This window comes from Doryrhamphus excisus, linkage group LG4 (assembly GCF_037039965.1).
Source record: "Doryrhamphus excisus strain RoL-2023G ecotype Guam linkage group LG4, RoL_Dexc_Guam_v1.1, whole genome shotgun sequence".
Taxonomy (NCBI): domain Eukaryota; kingdom Metazoa; phylum Chordata; class Actinopteri; order Syngnathiformes; family Syngnathidae; genus Doryrhamphus; species Doryrhamphus excisus.
This window is the reverse complement of record NC_136360.1, coordinates 11,224,257-11,247,808: the sequence shown is the minus strand read 5'-3', so window position 1 is coordinate 11,247,808 and position 23,552 is coordinate 11,224,257. Positions and strand designations below refer to the sequence as shown.

Sequence of the window (23,552 nt, the reverse complement as noted above, 5' to 3'; positions counted from 1 at the left end):
TTATGTATTTAATTGTAAAACGTTTTGGGGTTGCTTTCGTACAGTTCGCAATAAATGTATTGTTACACCTAATCTGTAAATGCTGTAGGAATTTGTCAAAGATGTATAGTACATTGTTTTATTATGGTGTTTGAAATTTAAAGTATAATTTTGATTAAGTGTGTCCCAAAATAAAATGGCTTTTGTGTCAACCTTTCATGAAATTGCCCCCCAAAAATATACAAAAATGAATAATACAGTCAGGCACGTTTAAGGGCACCCGTATGTGGACTTTGGGGTCCTGGGGACTTTGTTGTCTGAATGGGAGCTAAGTGAGATCGTTTGTTGATGGGATTTATTTTACATCGCCCCTTTTTCATTTAACCAAATTTACGTATGGTATTCCTTTAAAGTTTTTGCTCAAACCGATGTGTTGTGATTCTCTTTGAAGGCGACAGAGGAGCTACCATCGAAGTAAGTTCAGACCATTCAATCAATGTGTTTCTAGCGTTAGAGACCGATCCTATATACAGATAGATAGCTCTATGGATGGATAGCTCTACATATAGATATCTGTAAAGATAATTACGTTATAGGTAGGAGTCTAGACTACGTTGAAATACAAGAACGAGCTGATTCTTGTATACTGTATGTGATATGTTTAATGGCACATTGTTATCCTGTTAATCCCAGCATTGCCCCAGAATTTTCTCCGTTTCCCCAAAAACATGTTTCTGATTTTCACGAAAGTAGTTAGAGACAAGTAGCTAAACATAAAATACAATGCTTTTTTAATGTCTTTACTGAAGGTTTGTTACATATACATGTTTGTTACACATGTTTCTCTGTTACATAGAAGGATGTGGTAAATTAAGTTGTGGAAACATGCTGGAACTGTGCTTTGCTTTGCTTTCAGGGGAGAGGTCCTCGTGCCTGGACTTCTATTTTGGGGTTAGAGACATGGAGCTGGCATATGTTTGTGAGTGGGAGAGGCGCCCAAAGAGCACCCACTGTCCCTCCATCCCTCTTGTGTGCTCATGGTCCTGCAGAAATCTAGTGGCCTTCACCACGGACCTGAAAAATGATGACGACAACGACAGAGGTACTGGATCAGGATGGATGTGACTCAGAAGGAGTCTCCACTCTAGTACCAACAGTTGCCAATCATTTATGGAATTATTGGAATTCAACATAATGGTTGTCACATTGATGTTAGCAGATGTCAGTCACATGATCCACATAATGGACACAGAGCATCCCTGGGATGTGTACTCCATCAATTCTGGACATGCTGAGGTCATTTCCTGTCTAGAGTGGGACCAATCAGGTAATTTTTATTTATTTGTTTTTACAAAACCAAACAGAACGAACACGCACTTTACGAACCTGTGTGTGTGCGTGCACTTACAGGGTCCAGGTTGCTGTCCGCAGACGGCGACGGCCACATCAAGTGTTGGTCGATGTCTGAGCACCTGGTCAACAGTTGGGAAAGTGCTCTGTCCAGTTCTCTCGAAGGAGATCCCATTGTGGCGCTGAGTTGGCTGCACAACGGAGTCAAACTGGCTCTACACGTGGAGATGGTATCAATCGCATACGTTGACGTTCTCCTGTTTCCTTGCAAATGACGCGTCTTTTGCATCACTTTTAGTCAGGTTCCACAAACTTTGGTGAGAAGTTCTCCCGGGTCAAGTTCTCCCCGTCTCTGACTCTTTTTGGTGGGAAGCCAATGGAAGGCTGGCTGGCGGTGACAGTGAGCGGCTTGGTCACAGTGTCGCTCCTGAAGCCAGGGGGCGCTCTACTGACAGCCAGTGAAAGCCTGTGTCGGCTACGAGGACGTGTGGCACTCGCAGACATCGCCTTTACCGGCGGTGGCAACATTGTGGTGGCTGCAACCGATGGCAGCAGCTCATCTCCGGTCCAGTTCTACAAGGTCAATAAGAGAAGATGGGCACGGTGAGTCTGTGTATATATCTGTATTCAGTTGTGTGCATCTGTGTTCAGGTGGTGGTAAGTGTAGTGAGCGAAAAGTGCCGTATCGACACAGAACTCTTACCCTCCTTATTCCTGCGCTGCACCACTGACCCGCTGAGGAGGGACAAGTACCCGGCCGTCACGCATCTCAAGTTCCTGACCAGAGAGAACTCAGAGCAGGTAACAACACAGGAGTGTTGGTTGACTTAAATTGCTACCACACATGAGCAAGGCACTGACACTGTGTTTTCAGGTTCTGCTATGTGCATCAAATCAGAATGGAAGTATTGTTGAGTGTTGGTCTTTAAGGAAGGAAGGGCTACCGGTGAACAATATCTTTCAGCATCGATCGCCTGTCGGTGAGTTGAAATATGTTTGAACTTTGACCCGTGTTGAACAGAACTGACCCAAGCTGATTTCTGATCTAGTTGGTGAAAAGCAGCCCACTATTTTGAAGTGGCGTATTCTTACGACTACCAACGACCTGGAGCGAGTGTCTGCTATAGCTCTTCCCAAACTGCCCATTTCCATCTCCAACACTGACCTGAAGGTGGCATCAGACACCAAGTTTTGCCCTGGACTTGGTGAGAACTGCTTATGCAGTGTTAGCTGGTCCAGATGTTTTGCAATCAGGACTCATTTAATGGTCTGCGTCTTCAGGTCTGGCTCTGGCCTTCCATGATGGCACCATCCAAATCCTCCACCGCCTGTCCCTTCACACCATGGGCGTTTTCTACGGCTCTGCATCCACTTCTGGACCAGGCCAACGCTCTGGGGACGATTTGGCCATCAAGCGACAAAGAACTGGAGCTCCCGGCCTACATTTCAAGGCCCTGCAGTTCTCTTGGACGTCCCTGGCACTGGCTGGTGTGGACAATCAGGGCAAGGTAACAACACGTTTGTCACTTGATTTCCGAAAAAAAATCCCTTGTTAAGAATTCACATGAACTAGTCCTCAGTATAGGTAAAAAAACATCACGTTATTTTGTGGCTTAGCGGTTAGAATATATATGTGTGTGTAGACACACACACGCATAGATGATTAGAGTGAAGGCACAAAATTCAAAACGCAATCTGGCAAGGGATTGCAGAAAACTTTACCTGCAGAAAACCCATGCATTTAAAGATGGATACATTACTGGTGTATATATGTATATACACATATATATATATGGAACGTGATATATAGTATATATAACGCAGATTGAGTTTTGAATTTTGTGCCTTCACTCTTATCATAGTTTTTCAAAAATATATTCATTAAAAAATATGTTTCTTGTGGTTTCAAATGGCGTGTTAACTAAAAAATATATGCATATTTTATCTCGTTACATATTTTTGGCTTAAATTAAGCCTTTTTCAAAAATTTCAAACAATTAACTAAATTATAAATCATTAATCATCAAGACATTAAAAAAACTGCATTGAAATTGTGACTGTAGTATTCTACTGGTCAGTAATGCCACTTTAATGTTTGGTGAGATGCACCAGACATGATCGACTGAACAACAGGCTTTTATTGCAGGTTTGAATGATCTTACAGCAGGGACAATAATAACAAAATATAATCATAATTATACTAACACTGGTTGCTGTTGCAGCTGTAACCCATGACTAGCTAAAACTCATCTTTGAATCTCTCACTTCCTGTCCTCAAGACATGCTAAATGATTTATGTCTCAAGTGGCTTATTTTGTCTGATTATATGTACTATATTGGATTACTAAATTGGGGTGTAAATTTAAAAATATGCTGAGGGTCAATAAAGAAGAAGTTGCGAGACACACATTGGACACCGCTGCCTTCTTATCATAAGTACATTGTCAGAGACTAAACAAATTGGTTGATTGGTCCTCAGTTACACATGCTGAGAGTGTCACCCTCTATGGGTCAAGTGCTGGAGATGAACACGACGTTGCGCCACCTGCTGTTCCTACTGGAGTACTGCATGGTGACAGGCTACGATTGGTGGGACGTTCTTCTGCATGTGCAGCCTACTATGGTCCACAACCTGGTGGACAAACTCCATGAGGAGTACATGAGGCAGAACCATGCCCTGCAGCAGGTCCGGTCATGTTTTTCTATTCAATTGAACGATCATGCTTGTATATTATTGCATAATCAGTCCTTGCTGCAGGTTTTGGCGACACGGATTGTGGCGGTCAAGGCGTCTCTGTGTAAATTGTCAACGGCCACTGCAGCACGAGCCTGCGACTTCCACGCCAAACTGTTACTGATCGCCATCAGCTCCACTCTAAAATCTTTACTGAGACCTCACGTCCTTAATACCCCCGATAAAAGTCCAGGAGACCGCCTGACTGAGATATGTGCCAAGAACATGGACACAGGTGTGGTTTGAACTACACTGACAAAGGTGAGATTCAATTACAGCCTGACTTAGACCAGACTTGTTGGCAGATATTGACAAGGTGATGATCAACCTGAAGACGGAGGAGTTTGTGTTAGATGGTCCCCCGCTGCAGTCTCTGCAGCAGCTCATCCAGTGGGTGGGTGAATTTGTCCTATACCTGCTGGCCAATCTACCAAACCAGGTGAGCTAGTGAGAAAGCCATGAAATAAGAGTTGGCCCAGAGGTAATTCGTTCCATTTGGGCCACTTCTGTTCTGTAGGGGTCTATGGTGCGTCCCGGTTTTGGCTTCATGCGAGACGGAGCGTCTTTGGGAATGTTACGAGAGATGCTGGTGATGATCCGGATATGGGGCCTGCTGAAACCTGGCTGCCTTCCCACCTTCACGGCCACATCTGACAGCCAGGACAGCTTACAGCTGCTCTTCCGCTTGCTCACCAAGCTGTGGCTGTGCTGTAAGAACCTACCACAACTTCTGTCAACGGCCCTGCTGACAACATTTGTTGGTCTTCAGCTAAATACATATTGTCTAATCCCTTTCCTTTTTGGAGTAACAAATGTCTTTGTCTCTAAATATATTTCACAATATAAAAATGTTACTTCAAACATGTTTTAGTCCACAAAGAAACAAAGGATTTATCTAAACACAAAACATTGGATTGTGAAAAACGTGACATGTTTGTCCGACAGCCCGGGATGATACCCTTCCTCAGGACCCGGATGAGAGTCTGATAGATGAATGCTGCTTGCTGCCCAGCCAGCTGTTGGTTCCCAGTATGGACTGGCTGCCCGTTAATGACGGCATCATAGTTAAGCTGCAGGGCAAACAGCCAATCAGGTTGCAGTTTGGAAAAACCTCATCACTTGCATCACTTGATGCAAGCAGGTAAGACATGGCCATGTTGGTGGGGCTGACTCGGAAAGTTGCAAATGTTGACTTTAGGCCTGCAACTATTATTTTCTCAGTCAATTCATCTGAAGCTTGTTTTGATTAATGAACTAGTCCCCAAAACTGCATGTATCACCTTTTTGTTGTACTATAACTGAGTGACAGCCATGTGCACTGTGTGTGTGTGTAGGAGCAACAACTGTCAGAGGACAGACAACCTGCGATGTGTCCACATGGGTGTGTGTCCCACAGAGGACAGTAAGGCCTGCACCAGGTGAGTCCATGCAAAGTGACATCAGCATGGCAGACATATGTGGCAGAAGTGGACTAAATTTGTGTGTGTTTTGAGGTGCGGCTGCGTTACGATGCTTCGCTCACCCAACAAAAGCAACGCCATGAAGCAGTGGGAGCAGCGCTGGATCAAAAACTGTTTGTGTGGCGGTTTGTGGAGGCGCATCCCTCCCATGCACACTTGATCACATTTCCAGTGACAGAGCACAATTCCTAATGAATATCAGGACAAGCATGTTCAGTGTGGACTTTTCTCAGTCTGGTCTGTCAATAACAACAACATACGCATCTCATTGATACTTTTACTTCTTGATGTGTTTTATTGTCAGTTTGTAAAAAATACGTTATTAAAAAATTAACCAAACAAAAGAGAAGCAACAATCACTTGGTGCGTTCACGTGGATTTTGTTAGCAGCTGACTGGAAAAGTCATACAAATCTTTGTTGACTTTCTTCAGAGTTTGAACTTCCTCCTCCAGCTCGGCCACTCGCACTTTGGTGTTTTCGCCATCTCCGAACAACGACTTGAAACACCAAACAGACATATCAGAAACACATTCCACTTTGTGTTCTGGCATATTGATGGACCATGTCACAGTCCTCACTCTTGCCCCATCCCCTCACCTTGTCAGTCACGGCATTCATTAATGACTTGAGCTTATCAGCTTTTTGCAGATATGTCTCCTCCTCCTCCTGAAAATAATACACTGTTACAACAAATGTACCCTATTTCATTTGCCCGTGGTGACTAAAACATTTCAGGCAGTGAGCTGGAAAAGCTCAACTTGACAAGGTTAATAACAGTTAATAGAAAGTAAAAGCACAGTTAGTGTTGCTATGGCAAAACAGCACTTTCCCACCCCCTCCTCAGCACACTTACCTGAGTGTGGAGTCCGAGGCGGACGCACACTTCTCCCGACTCACTGCCATCACTCTCAAGCAGGTGGCGGCTAAAGCGCGGCAGGGGGACTGAGGGTCGTGAGTCCGGTAGAAACATGTTGGCAGGAGCCACCATGACAAAGGCATTTGTCACCGGACCTGAAGAACAATTTGTTTTGGAAAAATTGTGTTGCTCTTGTTTCCACAACAGCATTGGCTGTGTTTCAATTTGTACACTTCCACACTAACAATTAACTTTTACAATGTTACATCTTTAATTAAACTAACAAAAAAAACATACTTTCATACTGAGAAGTATGCAGATGCTGCAAATGATGTGTGCAGTGATGGACAACTCTGAATCATCGCCATCCTGGCTAGTGTCAAAATTTGCACACTCAAGTACACAATTAGAGTCATACCGTAGTATACTTATTTAAGCGTTAGTATGGAAGTGCGCAAAGGTGAAAGCATGTACTGTGGTCCAAGTCAGAAAAAGTTGGAATTGCATGCTTTTTTTCTTACTGCAGTGAACACTTAATTTGAATGAACTGAAGATACCTTTGTGAGCAAAGCAGCGAACACATTGTTTACTTTGAATGTCCCAGAGTCGCACCGACTCATCATGTGACCCTGACACGAGAAGAGTCCCGTCCATGGACACTGACAGGCAGGTCACCACATTCCTGAGGTGAAGCACATGGGTCAGAACCGCAACCTGCGAGAGTCATCGAATTGTGCCTGACAACGTCACCTGTGTCCTTTGAAGGTCCGGTTTCCGTCAGCATCGCACTGGAAGGATTTGTCTCGTGTGATTCCCTGCGACACAGTGCCACATTGTCAACATTCCCAGCACACTTTTTGGACTTCCATGCCATCAAAGTAATTGTTAAATTTTTTTTAATGAATTAAAAAAATAAAAAAAACCTTACCTGAGTGCAAAGGGACACCTGAAAGATGTTCCCATCACTGCCGCCACAGAACAAAAAGTACTCGCACGGGTCAAGGGTCACAGACATGATTTCCACATCAAAGAGGACTGAGAGGAGCAGCTCACCTGAAGATACCTCCCACAGCTGGACACACACATGCAATGCTAACTTAAATGTTCTATAGAAGATATTGCTGAAGTGATGTGACCTTGACAGTTTGGTCCAAAGATGCAGTGGCAACTCGGGCCTGAGGTCCCATCATGCCACAGTGGAGGTCTGTAATTGGTAGAGAATGACGAGACAGGATGTGACGTGGCTCGGGGGCGTGGCTTAAGTCCACCTGGATCACACTACAACACAAAGAGTTGGGATGGAATTTGGGTGAAAGGTTCTGGTAGGATTTAAATTAATAAGACGTCTTTTTAAAAAAACACGCATTACCTACTCACACTCCACACCAGAACAACGCTATCCTTTCCTCCAGACACAAAATGGCTGCTATCATCAGTGAACTTGACACAGGTGACATCCTGATAGTGACGAGTGACAACGGAAAGCAGCTTGCCTGTGGGCACCTGACCAATCATAAGAAAGCACAACATGTCAACGCAAGCATCTAATGTGTTGGGAATCTTAATGGTTGGATTCCCATCTTCAAGATTCTATCCCGTTTGTTGTTCATTGTGGGACCCCAGTCAAGATGGCGTCTCACCTCCCACAAGTAAACAGCCTCGGCAACACCAGCTGCCAAAAAAAGTCCGTCAGCAGAGGCACTCACACAGGTGACCACACCTGGACACACAATCTTCTGTTGCAGCTGGTCCTACAAGGCAACACCAAACAGGAAGTTACACACAACAAACAGGAAATAGTGCACTTGCGGCTGAGGGACGTTATTTACGTAATACAAAACACCCAGTAGAAATGTGCACAATGTAAACAAAGGTTTGACCATGCACATCTCCCGCCGGTGGAGTAGGAATAAACGAGTAATTCGACTCACTAGATTACAAGAGCACACTTAATCATTTTCCCCCCATTCATTTGTGCTCCTTAGTGGTCCAACAAAATGGGCTGTTTTGTCTTGATAACCGGTACCTTCCTCTGGATCTCCCACACGTTAATGAAGTTCTTGCCCAGCTGGGCCGACACCAGGTATTCGCCGTTTAGGACGCACAGCGTCCGGGCCGAGCTGTTCCCTCCACGATAGGACAGCAGGCTGGACCCGCTGTGTAAGTCGAACACGGTGCTGTTCCACAGCTGCGAGTTCGAATCACTGCTCAAAACCACCTCCAATGGCGCCGCCATCTTGGATTGCCTCACAGCAAGCCGCACGCGCAGAAACGCGGGTATGGGCGGATCGATCCAAATATCGATCGTAAAGATACCAAGTGTAGTATCAGTATTGATAGTTTCCTGTACGCTGTTTATTTTCAGGAATATTTGTTTGTTGTTGTGCTGTTCATAATGTTATATTTGTATATCGTTTATAAACTTAAGGGATTCATAGTTTTTGCTTGTATTTTGTTGTTATACGGTATTCGCTTTATTTTGCTCTGAAATGATTTGCTTTTGTCTTATTTTAAACTATTGATTTTATCTTGCAACAAAGGGAATAACAGTGGAAGAAAAGTATTATTTTGTTGATTTTTTTCCATTATTTTGTTGATATTGTACATTCTCTTACGTTGTATGTATTGTTAAATTGTTTACAAATAAGTTTGTTGACATTTTTGCCTAAAATCTTAATAGTCCTGTCTTGTATTCTATTTATAATCATAATAAAAAATGAAAAGCAAAATTACAAACTCATTCAAGCAAAAAAAAGTCTTGGTATCGGCATAGTGCATTTTTATAACATTTATCCTAGCGAAAACGGTGCTTCTCTGACGTCACGTCCGGGACCAGGGGTTTGAAGACGTGAGCTTTCTGCATTTCTGGCTTATGGACTGGCTCGTTCAATTCCGAAATAAATAAATTCCAAGAAGAAATAAAAAATATATATTTTTGTGTTGATCATAATTGATCTTCTTTAGAAGCCATAACAAAGAAATAGATAGGTGTCATGTTGTAGAGCGATTAAGCAGCTCTCATTAATCCTTCTTTTTTGCCAACCAATCACAATTTAGGATGATGGTATTGTCTCCCCTCCCCCCTGGTTGGTGTGAGTCTGTGAGCCTGGTTGCCACGACAGAAGCAGTGCCTGGAAGAAACTCAGATGAATCGACGCTGCATCCCGTTGAGAGCCAACCATGACCTTCTGACCCCTGACACACACGCAGTGTAAGTGCACACACACACTTACACCCGAAGTTCATCACATTATTTAGAACATTCAGGTGAAGTTTCTGAACTGATATCAAGTAAAAGTGGGGCATTAACTTGGTTTTGTGAGGTTTACCTTTAATTTGTTGGTGACCAGTGTAATTTATAATAATAATAATAATAATACATTAAAAAATAGTTACATTTTTATGGACAAACTTTTTGCGAAAGAATAGTAACAATATAGAAGTCCAGCAATACAGAACAATGTAACAATAGCAACAATCCGATACTAGCGTGTTTTTGTTTTTTTTTACTTCCAGTGCCAAGATCGATCCAGTTCTCCAGCTGAGGTCAGAGGGTGTGGCCGTATTGTCCGGTGACCCAAGTGACACCTCCAAGTTGACGAGGTTGTGTCCGGCAAGTCATCGTCTACGTTTTGAAGATGAGACCGAAGCTGAGGCTGACTCCCGTTATTTGGACCGGCAGAGACAACGTACAAGCCATCGATTCACAGGCAACCTGGTCTGCAAGCCCAAAATCAGTTTGTACGTCAACAGCAGGAAGGATGCAGGCCTTGAGGCCAATGGAGCCACGAGCGCGAGGGCAGTTTTATTGGGGGTTAATCCGATCCAGGGCCCATACAGACTGGACCTGTGGACTGAGCCAATCAAAGAAACTCACATTGGTTTGGTCACACCCCCGGACAGCTGTAGAAGAGGAGATGTGGCGACCGGACGACTCCGCGTACGGACAAGAAGAACTGATCAGATACAAGTCGGTGGAAACCGAGCCCCTCTCAAGGCCACACCTACCAAAGACCTGCCTATAAATCCTTATCCCCCTGACCTGCTGCCCTCTGGTCAAATTCTGAAGCAGTTCCATGAGGAGCATCAGCGAGAGGTCCAGGAGAAGAAGCCTTATCGAGATGTTGGAAGCCACAAGTCATCGACATCTGAGATAGCAGGTCTAAATCTTTGTTATTCATTCATCATTCAAGGGCACCTCACATGCCGGTTGTCGGTCCCAGATGGAAACCTTTTTAACCGATAAATCACCTGAATCTGTACGATTTCGAAAACTAACTCAATTAAGTAGTAAATTTAGTTTTTCTTTCTTCTTTTGCATTTGTCTTTGTTTTATTTTTACAGTGAACAAACAAAGCCTCCCTCCCTCAGGGAACACTAATGATGGACAAGTCAGAGAGCCAATGGGGGAAGAGTTCCATCTTCCTCAGCCGTGAGTACTGTAGACCTTCTGGAAACACAAAGCTCAGTTGGGCGTCAGCGCTGTGGAGGTGCAAGAGGACGCTTGGGTATACAGTAAAGATGCTCAAACCAGTCCAATGAAGGTGAAGTGATGTTAAGTTATCCCAACAACATCCACGTCTTAGCTTTGTGTTATATATGACAAAGCCAATTAGTGTAATAGCTAATAATTCTTCTTATTAACAATACATTTAATTCATTTTTACAGTATGTGGAGGGCCAATAATGGCCCCTGGGCCGCACTACTCATACCTGTCAATGTCAACATTTACATTTGCCAGGCAATGATGTAAAATATGGGAAATTCTGGTCATCCCACCATCTTGCATCATTTATATTGTTGAAATTACATCACAGTCAGATGATGATGGTACAGTACATATGTGCCTGTCCGGTATTCATAATGTCTGCATGAATGCATTAATAGCAGCCATGTTTGTAGTCCAATACAGGAACTTGTTGCTTTGCTTATAAGGGCGCATTATGGACACCCTGGGGTACAACATTTCAAGAACACAAATTAGTGTTTAATGGGCTGTACATTTTGCTGTGACTGAATTAATGAATGACCTTTGACCCGCAGTTTGTAAACTGTGTTTCCTACAGATTCGGTTGCAGGCAGCACTCCTCTCGTCTGTCTCTTCGTCGTCTCTTCTCCAGCATTGCTGCACGGAGGGCCCGAACCGGCAGCCTGGACCGACTGACTGCGAAACCTCGACCAATTTCTGACCCCGCCCCCAACCGATACCAGCACCAAACGATGCCAGTTGGGTCAGCGAATGAGGTGAGAGCAGCTTGCTATGATGCTAATGCTATCAACTCATTGACAAGAGTCCATCGCGTATTGTTTTTGTCCAACAGGGGTCGCCCTCGTTGCTGTTGAGGAAGTGAAGTCCTTCAACAGCTTCTCTCTTGCTGTCATGTCAACATCAAAACCCGTTTGGAGTTCTGTAAGTCACTGTGTGCTCATCAAGTAAAAAAGATATAGGTGGACCTGTTGACCTCTTGTGACAGTAGAGATGACCTTTGTTTAATTTGTAAATGACTTTGCTACACAAACAAAAAAAAGGCTTTTTAAGGCAAAGATTTTTTTCTTGTGTGTTTCACTTTATTCTTGATACAGAGTATCAGCTGCCAAGTTTCATCATCACTGAAACTTTATTGTATTCTTCTTACTGTCACACATACGTAGAATACTTTCCAGAAACATGTTAGTACGGTGCTGAGTGTCATGAGAAATGTAATTATTATTACTGTTAGGGTTACTTCCTGCTGTGTTGAGGCAACCAAAGGAAAGGTGTCAGTCACTTATGTCAAAAAAGCAATAAAAGAAACACATATGAAGAGCAAACAAACAATTTTAGTGTTATTCAATAAAAGTGTCGTTGACTAACGTTGCTGGAGGTGCTTTCAAGTTCAGAGACAAAAAAAAAAACAAAAAAACCTTTGTCCATCGAAGTCTGAATTGTTAAAAATTGCAAACTTTGACCTCGAGTTTACAGATGCAGGATGAAGGTCTGTCAATCAGAGGATGAAGAGCAGAAGGAGGATAACGAAGAGGATGGCGAGCAGCACACCTATGGCGCACCACTGGCGGCGATCTGCAGACAGACATCAATAAGTACTAGGGGTGTAAAAAGGGTTAGGTTTCGTTTACATATTATCAAATGCCAGGCAGCAAAAAAGTATGGGAAAAGTTTGTTATAATCTATCTCAATAATTGTATTTTTTAATAAATATAAGCCGCACAGTGGTCTAGTGGTTTGCATGTTCTACCTGTCCATGTGTGCGTACACAGGCTTCCTCACACATTGCAAAATATGTAATTTAATCTATAGGTGTGAATGTGAGTGTGACTGTCTGGCGACCAGTCCAGGGTGTACCCTGTCCCTCACCGGAAGACAGCTGGGATAGGACAATCGGTATAAGAAATGGCTGGCTGGATGAATATTATAATATTAATATTATAATACTGGGGCCAATGAAGAACAAGCAGCAGGCAAAATGGCCTCTGGGCCACACTGTAGACAACACTGGTCAACATCCAGAGTGTACTCTGCCTCTCACCCAAAGTCGGCTGGGATAGACTCCAGCAAACCCCCGCAATCCTAGTGAGAATTGACTGATGTGCAGTGTTTATTGATGCATAGCAAGAGGCGTCACACCCCCTGTCCTTCCGTGTCCTGCCCTATTGTATACAGTGTGGTAAGTCGGTTCGCCTCTATACCCGGTTGCGTGCCGAAAAATCTGATAATGGATATATGTACCATTATACCCCAAATAAGTACACTTTTGGAATGTTGGAACATTGAAGCACAGGTCTTACCGCTGGTCATGTGGGAAACTTTGGCCAGTTTCTTCATAACGTTATCCAGTCTGGACTGAGTGTTGTCCATCTCATGGCTGAAGTCATCCAACATACTGGAAAGAGAGCAAACATAAACCCACACAATGTCCTGCTAACCTCACACTACAGCCCCACACAGCCTCGTTCTGCTTTGTTCCCGTCAAGACTCGCTCATGAGTTTGTAAATGTAGTTTGTCGTTCCTAATCCCCGAACAGTAGATGGAATTGTAACTCTGCTTCTAAAAACACCTCTTCTAAATACACGCCTGGTCTGCCACAGAATAATAAGCTGTAGCAGGAGGGATTGTGTTGCCTAAATTTAGTGGGTATTCAGACCCCTCTCAATTCTGCAACGGGTGTTTTTCTGGTTGTTTTGGATACTTTTGGAGATTAACATGACTTCTCATGCAGCGGTCAGGGCTGCCATCCATAAAAATGTACATAGGTAATGGGCAATTATGCAAATTAGACGACAATGTCACAAATAGATTGAGAGAAAAACTGCAAGGTATTTGTGTATATGCGACTTCCACCAAAACTCACACAGACTGTTCATCCAACTCCATGCCAATCCTCTCTGACATATTCTTTAAGACTCCGATTGTTCCCGAAACAAGCTCCAACTGCTCGTCTTGCTGCTCTGCCATCAGCTGAAAGAAAGAAAAGAAAATCTCTTTGACACAAAGAGGCTTCATAGAAAAATCCAACATGTAGAACGGAGACTAATCTTTTTCAGTACCTGTTGTTGAACCTGCTGTTCCTCAATGAACTGAGAGTTGGCGTTCTGCAGCTGACGGTCCAGTCGGGTGTACTTATCCCCAGAGGTCTGCCACAGTGGACCTTGAGCACCACTATCACCCAGCAGAGCCTGGACACGTTTGACATCTTCAGCTCGTTATCAACTTACTTTAATAATGTGTGTGTGTGTGTGTGTGTGTGTGTGCATTCGAGCGTATGAAGAACCTGTTTGTTTGTTCGGTCAATGCAGGCTACAGCTGGACTAGACATGTGCTCCTTCATCTCCTTTAAGACAAACATAAAATGTACACTTGATGCTTGAGCCACACAAAAGTAGTGTGCAGTATGTAAAGTCTATATTGAGGTGTCCAAAATGTCGCCTGGGTGTCATTTGTGGCCCACAGCTCTTATTTTTTATTGGCCTTGGGGACATTCTAAAGAATAGAATTAAACAAGATATCTAAAAAAAAGAGCAAAAATTGACCCCCCCCAAAAAACTAAGCAGGAAAGGGTCAATAAACGGTCTGAATTTTAAAAGGTTATAGACATAATATCATGAGGACATAAAGTATAGAATAAACCTTTAAAAAAAAGTGATAATATTGTGAGAAACAAACACATTTTTTAACAGGGAAAAAATGCAAAGAGAGCAATAATTGTACAGGATTAAAACTTGTAATATTAGTAGTATGAAGTGTCATATAAAAAGTCATACTTTTAAAGGGTTAAAGTTCTAAGATTATGACGACTAAAAAAGGCATTTTCAAAGCATAAAGGTGAAACTAAAAAACAGCATTATTTTTTAAAGGCATGATATTATGAGTAGCTAACAAACCCAAAAATAATTGAAAATTGGGTGGGTGGACAAAAATGCAAAAAATTACTTTACTAGAATAAGTGGAAAAATTAGGAGAATAAAGTCATAACGCAAAAGAAAAAGGTGGTATTCTTACAAGAAAAAAATATGTAATTTAAAAATTTTAACTTTATGAGGACAAAAAACAACTTCAGCAGCATAAAGTTGTAAAAAAAATGTAAGTTACATTTTTAGGAAAATAAGGTGGGCAAAAATTATATTATAACAAGACTAAAGTCCAATTACAATAATGAAGTGAAAATATTTGGAAAAAATAAAACAAAAATAAGATAAGAACAAAAGTATAAAGAAAAAGTTCAGATTAATAATAATAAACTAAGCTTAGCTAAGCTAATAAGACAAAGCGGAGATGCTGGTTCCTGTTTATTTCAATCCATATAATGTCTGAGCATGGAAAAAGTTAGGACACCCCAGTGTTGTGTACATGAAGAGTTGTACCTTCACTGTGTGTCTTGTGCTGCCGATGAAGGCTTTTCTCTTGGACAGCTCTGCAGCATCCAGGTTGAATTTCTTGGGGTTGGATTCGACGATGCATTCACTTACAGTTAAGAAACTGCAACGATGGGACCGGATGAAATTTTTTTGTTGCTGACACTATGGGACATTGTCGACATGGTGGGGTTTATACACATTGTAGTATACAGATGGTGGGTGGTGTTCAAAGGATATTGATGGTCTCATCGAGGTCTTCCAGGTCCCACTCGATTGAGCGTAAGCTGTTTCTCAGTTCATTGGTAGTCCAATCCATCTCTTCCTTGGAGGCTCCGCCCCCTTCCAGCAACAACTCGCTCCATCTCTGATGGAGGCTCTGAGCTGCATTCACTGCCTTCTGCACCTCACTGTACACATACACACAGAGTGACAGGCAGGAGTTGAGTTCACGTACTTTGTGGAGGCCAGATGTCCCCTGTCTTCAGGACGTGTCTTCTTTTAAAAGTGTCTCTATACGAAACAGTATGTCAAATAAATAATTATTCTAAGCATGTAATAAGTTATTTATTACATACTTTTGTAAGCGGCTAAAATTACAACATCAGAAGTGGCTCAAATAGTTATTTTCCTAGTTTATTTACCTAGTACCCCCATTTGAGAAGTGCATGCAACAAAACATACACAGGGATCAACATTACTACAATTAGTGACATTTTGATAGTAAATCCAAGTAAATAACACAACATTGGTGTTTCAAGATACTACTTCTTCTATTGCTGTGTTCAGAACAGAGAATGAATTCTGTGGTTAGCCGAGACAGCTAACAATAGCATGAGCTTGGTGTAAACAATCCTGACCCTTTGACGACGAAGAACGGGTCTTCCATGGACATGTTGCGGTTCCCGGTTCAGTCCAAGCGGAGCTCCATCACACACGAACCACGGACGACCCCGAAGGCTTCAAAAAACTTAAATTTGATCCCTGGATTCCGGCTCCTGTAGTGTTTACATGAGACGGCGTCTACCGCAGCGGAAATAGCCGAATGACACCACCAATGTGGTGGTGGCGGTGGCGTCTTCGGCTTCTTCCGTAAACGACTAAAAAAACGCTTTTGAAGTGTCTACTGTCCTCTAGCGGTGGTAGTGAACTTGGTGCAGATTGTGAAGTTAGACACGTCGCACATAAACACACAAATGCTGTCTGTCTGTCTGTTCTGTCTGTCTGTAAGTTGCTCCCATGTCAATCCGCTTGGGAGCGACAGAGTACCTCTACAATGTTGAAAGGACCAAATTAAGAAAAACGAAGAAGAAGCACTCCAACACGAAGAAGAAGGAAAAACCGAAGAAGAAGACCACCACGAAGACGACGACGCAGACAGAACTGCAGTGTTGTCTCCGCGTGACCCTTTCTTTTGGTATAATTTAAACATAGTGACTTTTATTGCGACTGTATTTTGTAGAAGAGGAATCCCCGGAGCTAATTGTGAATCCTGACCGTTCGTGATATTCCAAGGTCCGGGTAAGAATGAAATGCTGGTTCTGTTAGCGTAAATAGCTCCCGCCATTATTTTCTTTGTTTGAGCCCGGGCTAATGTTAGCTGCTACACGTTCATCATTGACGTCATGTAACATTCAGACACACGCTGTCAGTTTTCGTTAGTTTTATATTTTTTGTCATGTTTATTAGTTTGCATCATGCTCGTCTATGTAACCAATATGGTGTATATGTGTAGTGTATATATTATGCAGTGAATATCCCCGTACAAGGCCGAGTAAGCAAGTTACGATTGTAATCTTTTTTGTAACCGTGATCATTTTTCCTTGAAGAGATTGAAATAGTACATTTTCTTTGTCGGTAATTTTTCTTCTGGGCATCCCGCCAATGTCTTAAGACTGATATCCGGTTAATGTTCATCTTATTTCATACCTCTGTGTGTGTGGTCATAGATATGCAGAGACTGACAAAAACATAATATTCACATTTACATTGTCGTCAGGTAAAGTTCACATGACTGAAGGTTATGTTTTTGGTCATGGACATTCATGTAATACTTTGTTACAGCATTGATCAATCACTCAGTGGTCACCATGGCGCTGAGACGGGGACACATTAGGTACCTGAAGGTGAGAGAATCATTTGGGAGTCCAGAACACATTTTAATAGCCACAGGTCCATGGCTCTAAATGTATATGGTGTTTCATTTCAGGTGTGTGAGGTGCAAACATCGCAGAGCGACGTCAGAGATACACAGGGAGGAGGAAAGGTACTGACTGTGACTGTAGGCAGTGCTGCTGAGCACTTGTCGCTGTGGCTATCGCTCATGTATGCACTCTGATCACAGGACATGTATGACAACGGCTACAATGACCAGATGATGGAGGAAGACAACTCCAGAACCAACCTCATTGTCAACTACCTGCCGCAGAGCATGAACCAGGACGAACTTCGCAACCTGTTCAGCAACGTTGGCGAAGTGGAGTCGGCTAAGCTGATCAGGGACAAAGTTGCAGGTAAATCTGCCTCTTGTTGCTTCAAACTGAATTAGCCAACACAGTCGTCTTTACCGCATCCTGCCATTCCTTTTTTTAAGTGTGGAGTAAAGGTGGAACCATTCCAACGAGTGCTTAGTAGATCTGAGTCAACAAAAAGAGGAAAACAATAAATGGAGGCTGTGTTTCAATTTGCACACTTCCATACCTACACTTCAGTATGTATGCTATGTAGACTGTGTAGTTAATTCTCTAGAGCAGGTTGTGAAACATGTGCAATGAGGGCCGAGACACTGCAGGTTTTCTTTCCAGGCGGTTACTAAAACAGGTGATTTTAATGATAACCTGCAGTGTTTCGGCCCTCCATTGACTCCATTGTGCTTTAGAGCGTAGCGCTGTCCCAAAACTATTACTGTCATTGTACATTTGATGATCACAATACTTATCCATAATGGTTAATTACAACCACTGGCGTTAGTCCCTCCGTCGTTTGACCGTGGTTAGGTACATTCGCAATTTGGGCCGAGTGGAGTGTAACATCGGAGTATTTACGGGTGCCTTCGCAGTGCTAAGTGTAAGTACGCTAATTGAAAACAAGCCTCTGTGATTTCTAACATGTTGGCAGATGATGGTGGTGATGTCTTCATTTTAATAAGTGTTGAATAATTACAATAAGACATCTGGGTTAGGCATGGGCCAGTTCCTGCTTCCAAAGCATCCAAGTGTAGGGAAAAGACATGGTTTCAAAACCACTACATTTGTTCCTCATGCCATTCCTGCACTAAGAGAGACAGTTGAGGTCCAGCGCAGCCAAAATGTGGAAATCCCTTGTCAAGTCCCGTGTTTCATTGCAGTCGAAACTGTGCATCAATGTGTTGAAGCCACAGTCTTGTACGGGTCTGCCACAAATAGGGCGTAGATAGCACCAGCAGTAGCTGCCTCATTAGCATTGAGCGGCACTGCCATCGTTGTGCTATGTCGCCATTGTTTTTACATTTTTTGTTGTGACCACCTTGAGCCACTCGGTGGCATTAATTTGCATTATTTACTTTTTAAAAAATAAGAACATAAAGTATTCATTGTGTTATGACTTGAGTCGCCGGATTAGCCACCGTGTGCTGCATTGAAAACTGAATTTTATTTACAGTAGTGTGATAGTGTTTGCCCCCTTTCAGATTTTTACATTCTTTTTTTGCATGGTTGTCACATTTCAGATCATTAACTAAATTTAAATATTAGTCACTGACACCACAACTGAACACAATTCAGTTTTTCAATGAAGCTTTCTTATTAAGGGAGAGAGAGAAAATCCAAACCTCCCTGTGTGAAAAAGTAATTGCCCCCTAAAGCTACTAACTATTTGGGCCACCCTTAGCGGCAACATCTGCAATCAAGCGTTTGCAATAACCTGCAGTTGGTCTCAAAGCGCTGTGGAGGAATTTTGAACCAGTCATCTTTGCAGAATTGTTGTCATTCAGCCACATTGGAGGGTCCCTCTCCCCCTTTTTTCCAGTTCTCAAAGCAGCAAAAACAGCCCCAGACCATTACACTACCACCACCATACTTTACTGTTGGTATGATGTTCTTTATCTGAAAGTGAAATGCAGCATCCCTTTTTATGCTAGATGTAATGGCACACAGTTTCTCGTCAGACCAGTATTCATGTAGGCGTGAACATTTTTCTCCCCTTTTTGTAAGTTTCATTTAAAATCTGCATTCACTGATGAGCTGTTTGTTGTCATTGACTAATATAAAAATGTGTTTGATGTGGAACATTTAAGAGTGGCAAACATGCACATAAAAGGGGGCAAGCACTTCTTCCACACCACTCTTTTTTTCTTTTTAAATACACATGTTCCACTTCCATCGTGTTCCATTATTTGCTTTAAAAAATGACTGTTTTGATTTGACGTTTTGCTGTTCTGTTCAATCAAGCTCTAAAATGACATATTTTAGAGCTGTAATCATAATACCGTGATATTTCTGCCCAACGTTATCATAATTACATACCGGCCCATGCCTAGTCTGGACAGTGATCACTCCATGAAATTATATATTTTTTTCAAATGTTTTTATTTTTTGTTGTTGTTTTTGAAGAGCTCCAACCGTTATGGACTGTGTTTTTTTGTTTAGTTTTCTTATGGACAGGAAATAAATGCATCACTATGCTATGTCATATACATTTGCATACACAAGTATCTACGACCATTTTTATTGCTCAAAAATTTTGATTTCACCAACAGTTTTGCTCTTGTCATTCTTTTGTGCACTCTTGTTGTAAGTTGTTTTACACCCTCAGGAGTTAATTTCATCCTGTTAACGGGTACTAATGTTAGGATTAAAGGGCTAGTTCACACTTTTTTATGCTGATTTTGCTCTGAGCACACTGTATTTTTTATTTTATTTTTTTAAAGATGTATTTGAATGTCTGAGTGACCCCCTCGCCCAACACAGCAACCAACATAGTGAACTGGTCTTTTAAATTAGCGTACCAGATTGTAGATGTTTTTATTGGATGTGAAATAATGACGTTTTGTTTGAATGTTTCCTCAGAGTGAACGCTCTTGTGGTAAAGCTTTCTTTTATAATGTCACTGTGGAAGTGTCTCGCCAGGTCACCTCGTCTCAACCAACCGGAAGCTTTCATGTCCACTTCCAACAATGTACACTTTTGTTGAGTTTGACTTCTGACCTCCTGTAATTTTTTTCTGGTTTTGTTTTGTTGTTTTGCTTTGTGTTTCTCTAGGCAACAGTTTAGGTTACGGCTTTGTTAACTTTGTTAACGCTAGTGATGCCGAGAGGGCAATCAGTTCCCTCAACGGCCTGAGGCTACAGTCTAAAACTATCAAGGTAATGTTCCACAGGTGCTCTTTGATTTTCACATGCAATGTTCTCCCGCTCAGTGGCGGTGATGTTTCTGCATCTGCAAGGTAGTTTCAACACTGTTTGTTTTTTTTGTTTTTTTTGTAAACCCAACAACTTGTTTAAACTGTGTTTTTGCTTTTTTCTTTTTTTAAATGATACTTTTATTTTATAAACTGTTTTTTTTTTTTACCAAAGTGATTGACTTTTGTTTTGATGTGCTAAATCTTTTATTTTTATTTTGACACTATCATCTGACCTAAACGGGTTATATGTATTTTGTTTTTGAAACTGTAAACGTATTTAATTGCAACTATTTTATTGAACTGTTGACATTTGTTATTTGGTCATCAAGATGTTAAAGTGGTGGTCTACTTCCAGGTGTCATATGCACGTCCGAGCTCGGACACCATCAAAGATGCTAATCTCTACATTAGCGGTCTGCCACGCAATTTGAGCCAACAGGACCTGGAAGACATGTTTTCTCGCTACGGACACATCATCAATTCACGAGTGCTGGTGGACCAGGCCTCAGGTGATCTCTCATACACTCACTAAGTCATTCAGGTCCTCCTGGCATGCAAGTTGCTTATTCTGAAATATGCTCTCGGCTGTGTAGGTTTGTCACGGGGCGTAGCCTTCATCAGATTTGACAAAAGGGCCGAGGCAGAGGACGCAGTCAAACATCTCAACGGGCAAACGCCTCCCGGCACCTCTGAGCCCATCACGGTCAAGTTTGCCGCCAATCCCAACCAGGCGCGGAACTCTCAGCTGATGTCACAAATGTACCACGGTCAATCACGACGTTTTGGCGGACCCGTGCACCACCAGACACAGAGGTTCCGGTGAGTACATTTTACAAGTAAAAAGTTTTAGAGATGTTTTCTCATTTACTTCCCGTTTGTTGCCTCAGATTCTCTCCGATGAGTGTTGACCACATGAGTGGAGGGAGTGGCGCTTCAGGGGGCTCGTCAGGTTGGTGCGTCTTCATTTACAACCTTGGCCAGGAAGTGGACGAGTCCATCCTCTGGCAGCTCTTTGGCCCTTTTGGTGCTGTTGTGAATGTGAAGGTGATTCGGGATTTCAACACTAACAAGTGCAAAGGCTTCGGCTTCGTCACCATGACCAACTACGAGGAGGCCGCCATGGCCATCCACAATCTGAACGGTTACAGACTGGGAGACAAAGTCCTCCAAGTGTCCTTTAAGACCAGTAAAGGTCACAAGTAGAGGACACACTATTGTTCATAAAAAGGTTTAGTGGCGATTAGTGTTAAGTTTTGCAAATATTATTAAAGCGTTTGCGCAGGTTTTGTTGTCCACCTAATATCTCAAATATGATTGACAGCTGTTTGGTCCAAAATAAGGATTGTCATTGTATGCTTTTTTTTGGTGTGTCATGGTGGAAAGAATAAAGACTATTTGTCTAACTTGACTTACCGTTGTCAAAGTTTGTCACAACTAGAGTGACCTCTCATTTCCATTAAAAATTATTTTTTACAGGCACTGTCAAGGTAGCCAGTTAATGTACATATGGTGTCGTATTTCATCTCAGGACTGATTTCAGTCAAGTTTATTGATGTAGCCCCTAATCACAAAAGGGCCTCCAAGGGCTTTACAAGCTGGCAACAATAGACCACATCCACTGATAAGAACCCCCATCCGGGCAACAAAAACTCAAAACCCATTTCGGGGAGGGGGATAAATGGATGTTGAGTGGGTAACATGACACAACATATGTATAGACAAAGTAAATTCAAATGGCATAATGGTCATAGATGTAGCGGCGTCAGGCTAGTTGGTCTTGGGGTAATTTAAGTTGCTATGATCGACGGGGTCCGTCATACTATCCTGTGTCCACAAGATAGAACCAAGTTGTTGTAATATCGTACCGTTTACACCAGAGGGGGCTACAAACGTACGTATGTCTATAAAGTATATGTATTGTAATGACCCTTAGGGGTGTTATAAAAAATGTGTTCCGGGGTTCGGGGGATGAAAAGGGGAAACGGACAGGAAGAGACAATGACCACTTTGTCACAAAACAGCAAGGTGCGTTCAGGGGCACATGTAACATCACAGCAATGTCTGTTATGTGTGGTCTAGATAAGAAAGATAAAGAAAAACAGTAAGGTGGACATTCTTATTAATGGCTATTGTAACTCATATTGCAAAAGTACATTATTCTTCATTTAAGTATACTCGCAAAACACTGACTCCTTGTGATTCAAATAGATTTTCAGACATTTTAATATTCAGTTCATTTGAAGCTGTTAATAGATACAACTATATCCAATTGTGTCCTGTCATTTCAAAGCCAGACGACTTTAATCAGATGTCCAATGTCGATATTTGAAGATACATGCTTTTCATTGCTTTACAGAGCCACACCTTAAATACACCGAACTGAGTCACTTCAATTCATCAATATCAATGCTGGCTTTTTTTTTGTCCTCCAAGACAAAGTCCATGCGGAAATAATCTAATCATAATCTGCCCCACGATAGCTAATAAAGCCAACCCGCCATACATTAACTAACGCGGTCATCAATGAGAGCCAAAGGATGGCAAGACCTGAAAAGACCCAACTGGGACACGAGTCATTCCCACAGTGCAAGAGTCTATTACTGGTTATGTCACATTCCAACTCAAAGCTTAAACAAGCCTCAAAGTAAACTGAAAATATGGATGGCGACCCCGATAACACACTTCCGTACAAGACACATTATAGTCAATTACTCTGATAACAACATTAATAAACATACCGTTGCAATCCAACATGACGCATCCATCGCTTAAGTGTGAGGACTACCAGACAATGCTATTGACCTGGCAGACCACCACACTTTGGAGGGATAAAATAGCACCAAAGACCAAAGGTGGAAGATTGTACATAAGAATAAAGGTACTGTTGTTGCACACCTACCATGTTTACTTCGTTATTTTATTGTATATTTTAGCCTTGTTA

The 23,552-nt window shown here is 42.2% G+C and overlaps 5 protein-coding genes across 6 annotated transcripts; 3 read left to right on the top strand and 2 right to left on the bottom strand.

Annotated features, from left to right (window-relative positions):
• The first annotated feature begins 257 nt into the window (after window positions 1–257).
• med16 (mediator complex subunit 16) lies at window positions 258–5,895 on the top strand. Of its 2 annotated transcripts, none has more exons than XM_058074466.2 (16): window positions 258–453; window positions 896–1,081; window positions 1,199–1,306; window positions 1,390–1,559; window positions 1,628–1,909; window positions 1,981–2,130; window positions 2,204–2,309; window positions 2,379–2,534; window positions 2,611–2,837; window positions 3,809–4,015; window positions 4,088–4,298; window positions 4,369–4,502; window positions 4,581–4,773; window positions 5,009–5,204; window positions 5,398–5,481; window positions 5,557–5,895. In XM_058074466.2, exons 2-16 carry the CDS (start codon window positions 940–942, stop codon window positions 5,681–5,683), a joined length of 2,493 nt encoding a protein of 830 aa, XP_057930449.1. In that variant the 5' UTR covers window positions 258–453; window positions 896–939; the 3' UTR covers window positions 5,684–5,895. The 2 variants fall into 2 exon arrangements, with proteins under 2 accessions (XP_057930449.1, XP_057930448.1); XM_058074465.2 differs by having other exon boundaries at window positions 1,196–1,306.
• wdr18 (WD repeat domain 18) lies at window positions 5,787–8,652 on the bottom strand. Its single transcript, XM_058074481.2, has 10 exons — window positions 8,407–8,652; window positions 8,021–8,131; window positions 7,750–7,883; window positions 7,517–7,658; window positions 7,309–7,452; window positions 7,131–7,195; window positions 6,938–7,062; window positions 6,378–6,535; window positions 6,122–6,190; window positions 5,787–6,021 (listed from the first exon to the last, which is right to left on the bottom strand). The coding sequence occupies exons 1-10, from the start codon at window positions 8,614–8,616 to the stop codon at window positions 5,893–5,895; spliced, it is 1,287 nt and encodes a 428-aa protein (XP_057930464.2). The 5' UTR covers window positions 8,617–8,652; the 3' UTR covers window positions 5,787–5,892.
• On the top strand, window positions 8,284–12,614 carry kiaa1614 (KIAA1614 ortholog). The gene is made up of 6 exons (XM_078790135.1): window positions 8,284–8,632; window positions 9,438–9,591; window positions 9,897–10,540; window positions 10,725–10,812; window positions 11,448–11,625; window positions 11,703–12,614. Exons 2-6 carry the CDS (start codon window positions 9,527–9,529, stop codon window positions 11,730–11,732), a joined length of 1,005 nt encoding a protein of 334 aa, XP_078646261.1. The 5' UTR covers window positions 8,284–8,632; window positions 9,438–9,526; the 3' UTR covers window positions 11,733–12,614.
• Window positions 11,912–16,451, bottom strand: stx6 (syntaxin 6). The gene is made up of 8 exons (XM_058074486.2): window positions 16,093–16,451; window positions 15,473–15,642; window positions 15,242–15,336; window positions 14,152–14,211; window positions 13,928–14,056; window positions 13,732–13,838; window positions 13,168–13,262; window positions 11,912–12,442 (listed from the first exon to the last, which is right to left on the bottom strand). The coding sequence occupies exons 1-8, from the start codon at window positions 16,125–16,127 to the stop codon at window positions 12,366–12,368; spliced, it is 768 nt and encodes a 255-aa protein (XP_057930469.2). The 5' UTR covers window positions 16,128–16,451; the 3' UTR covers window positions 11,912–12,365.
• A 105-nt stretch (window positions 16,452–16,556) lies between these two features.
• On the top strand, window positions 16,557–22,019 carry LOC131130213 (ELAV-like protein 1). The gene is made up of 8 exons (XM_058074484.2): window positions 16,557–16,753; window positions 17,297–17,358; window positions 17,442–17,498; window positions 17,577–17,745; window positions 20,470–20,573; window positions 20,967–21,120; window positions 21,205–21,430; window positions 21,499–22,019. Exons 2-8 carry the CDS (start codon window positions 17,323–17,325, stop codon window positions 21,812–21,814), a joined length of 1,062 nt encoding a protein of 353 aa, XP_057930467.2. The 5' UTR covers window positions 16,557–16,753; window positions 17,297–17,322; the 3' UTR covers window positions 21,815–22,019.
• Window positions 22,020–23,552: the final 1,533 nt, after the last annotated feature.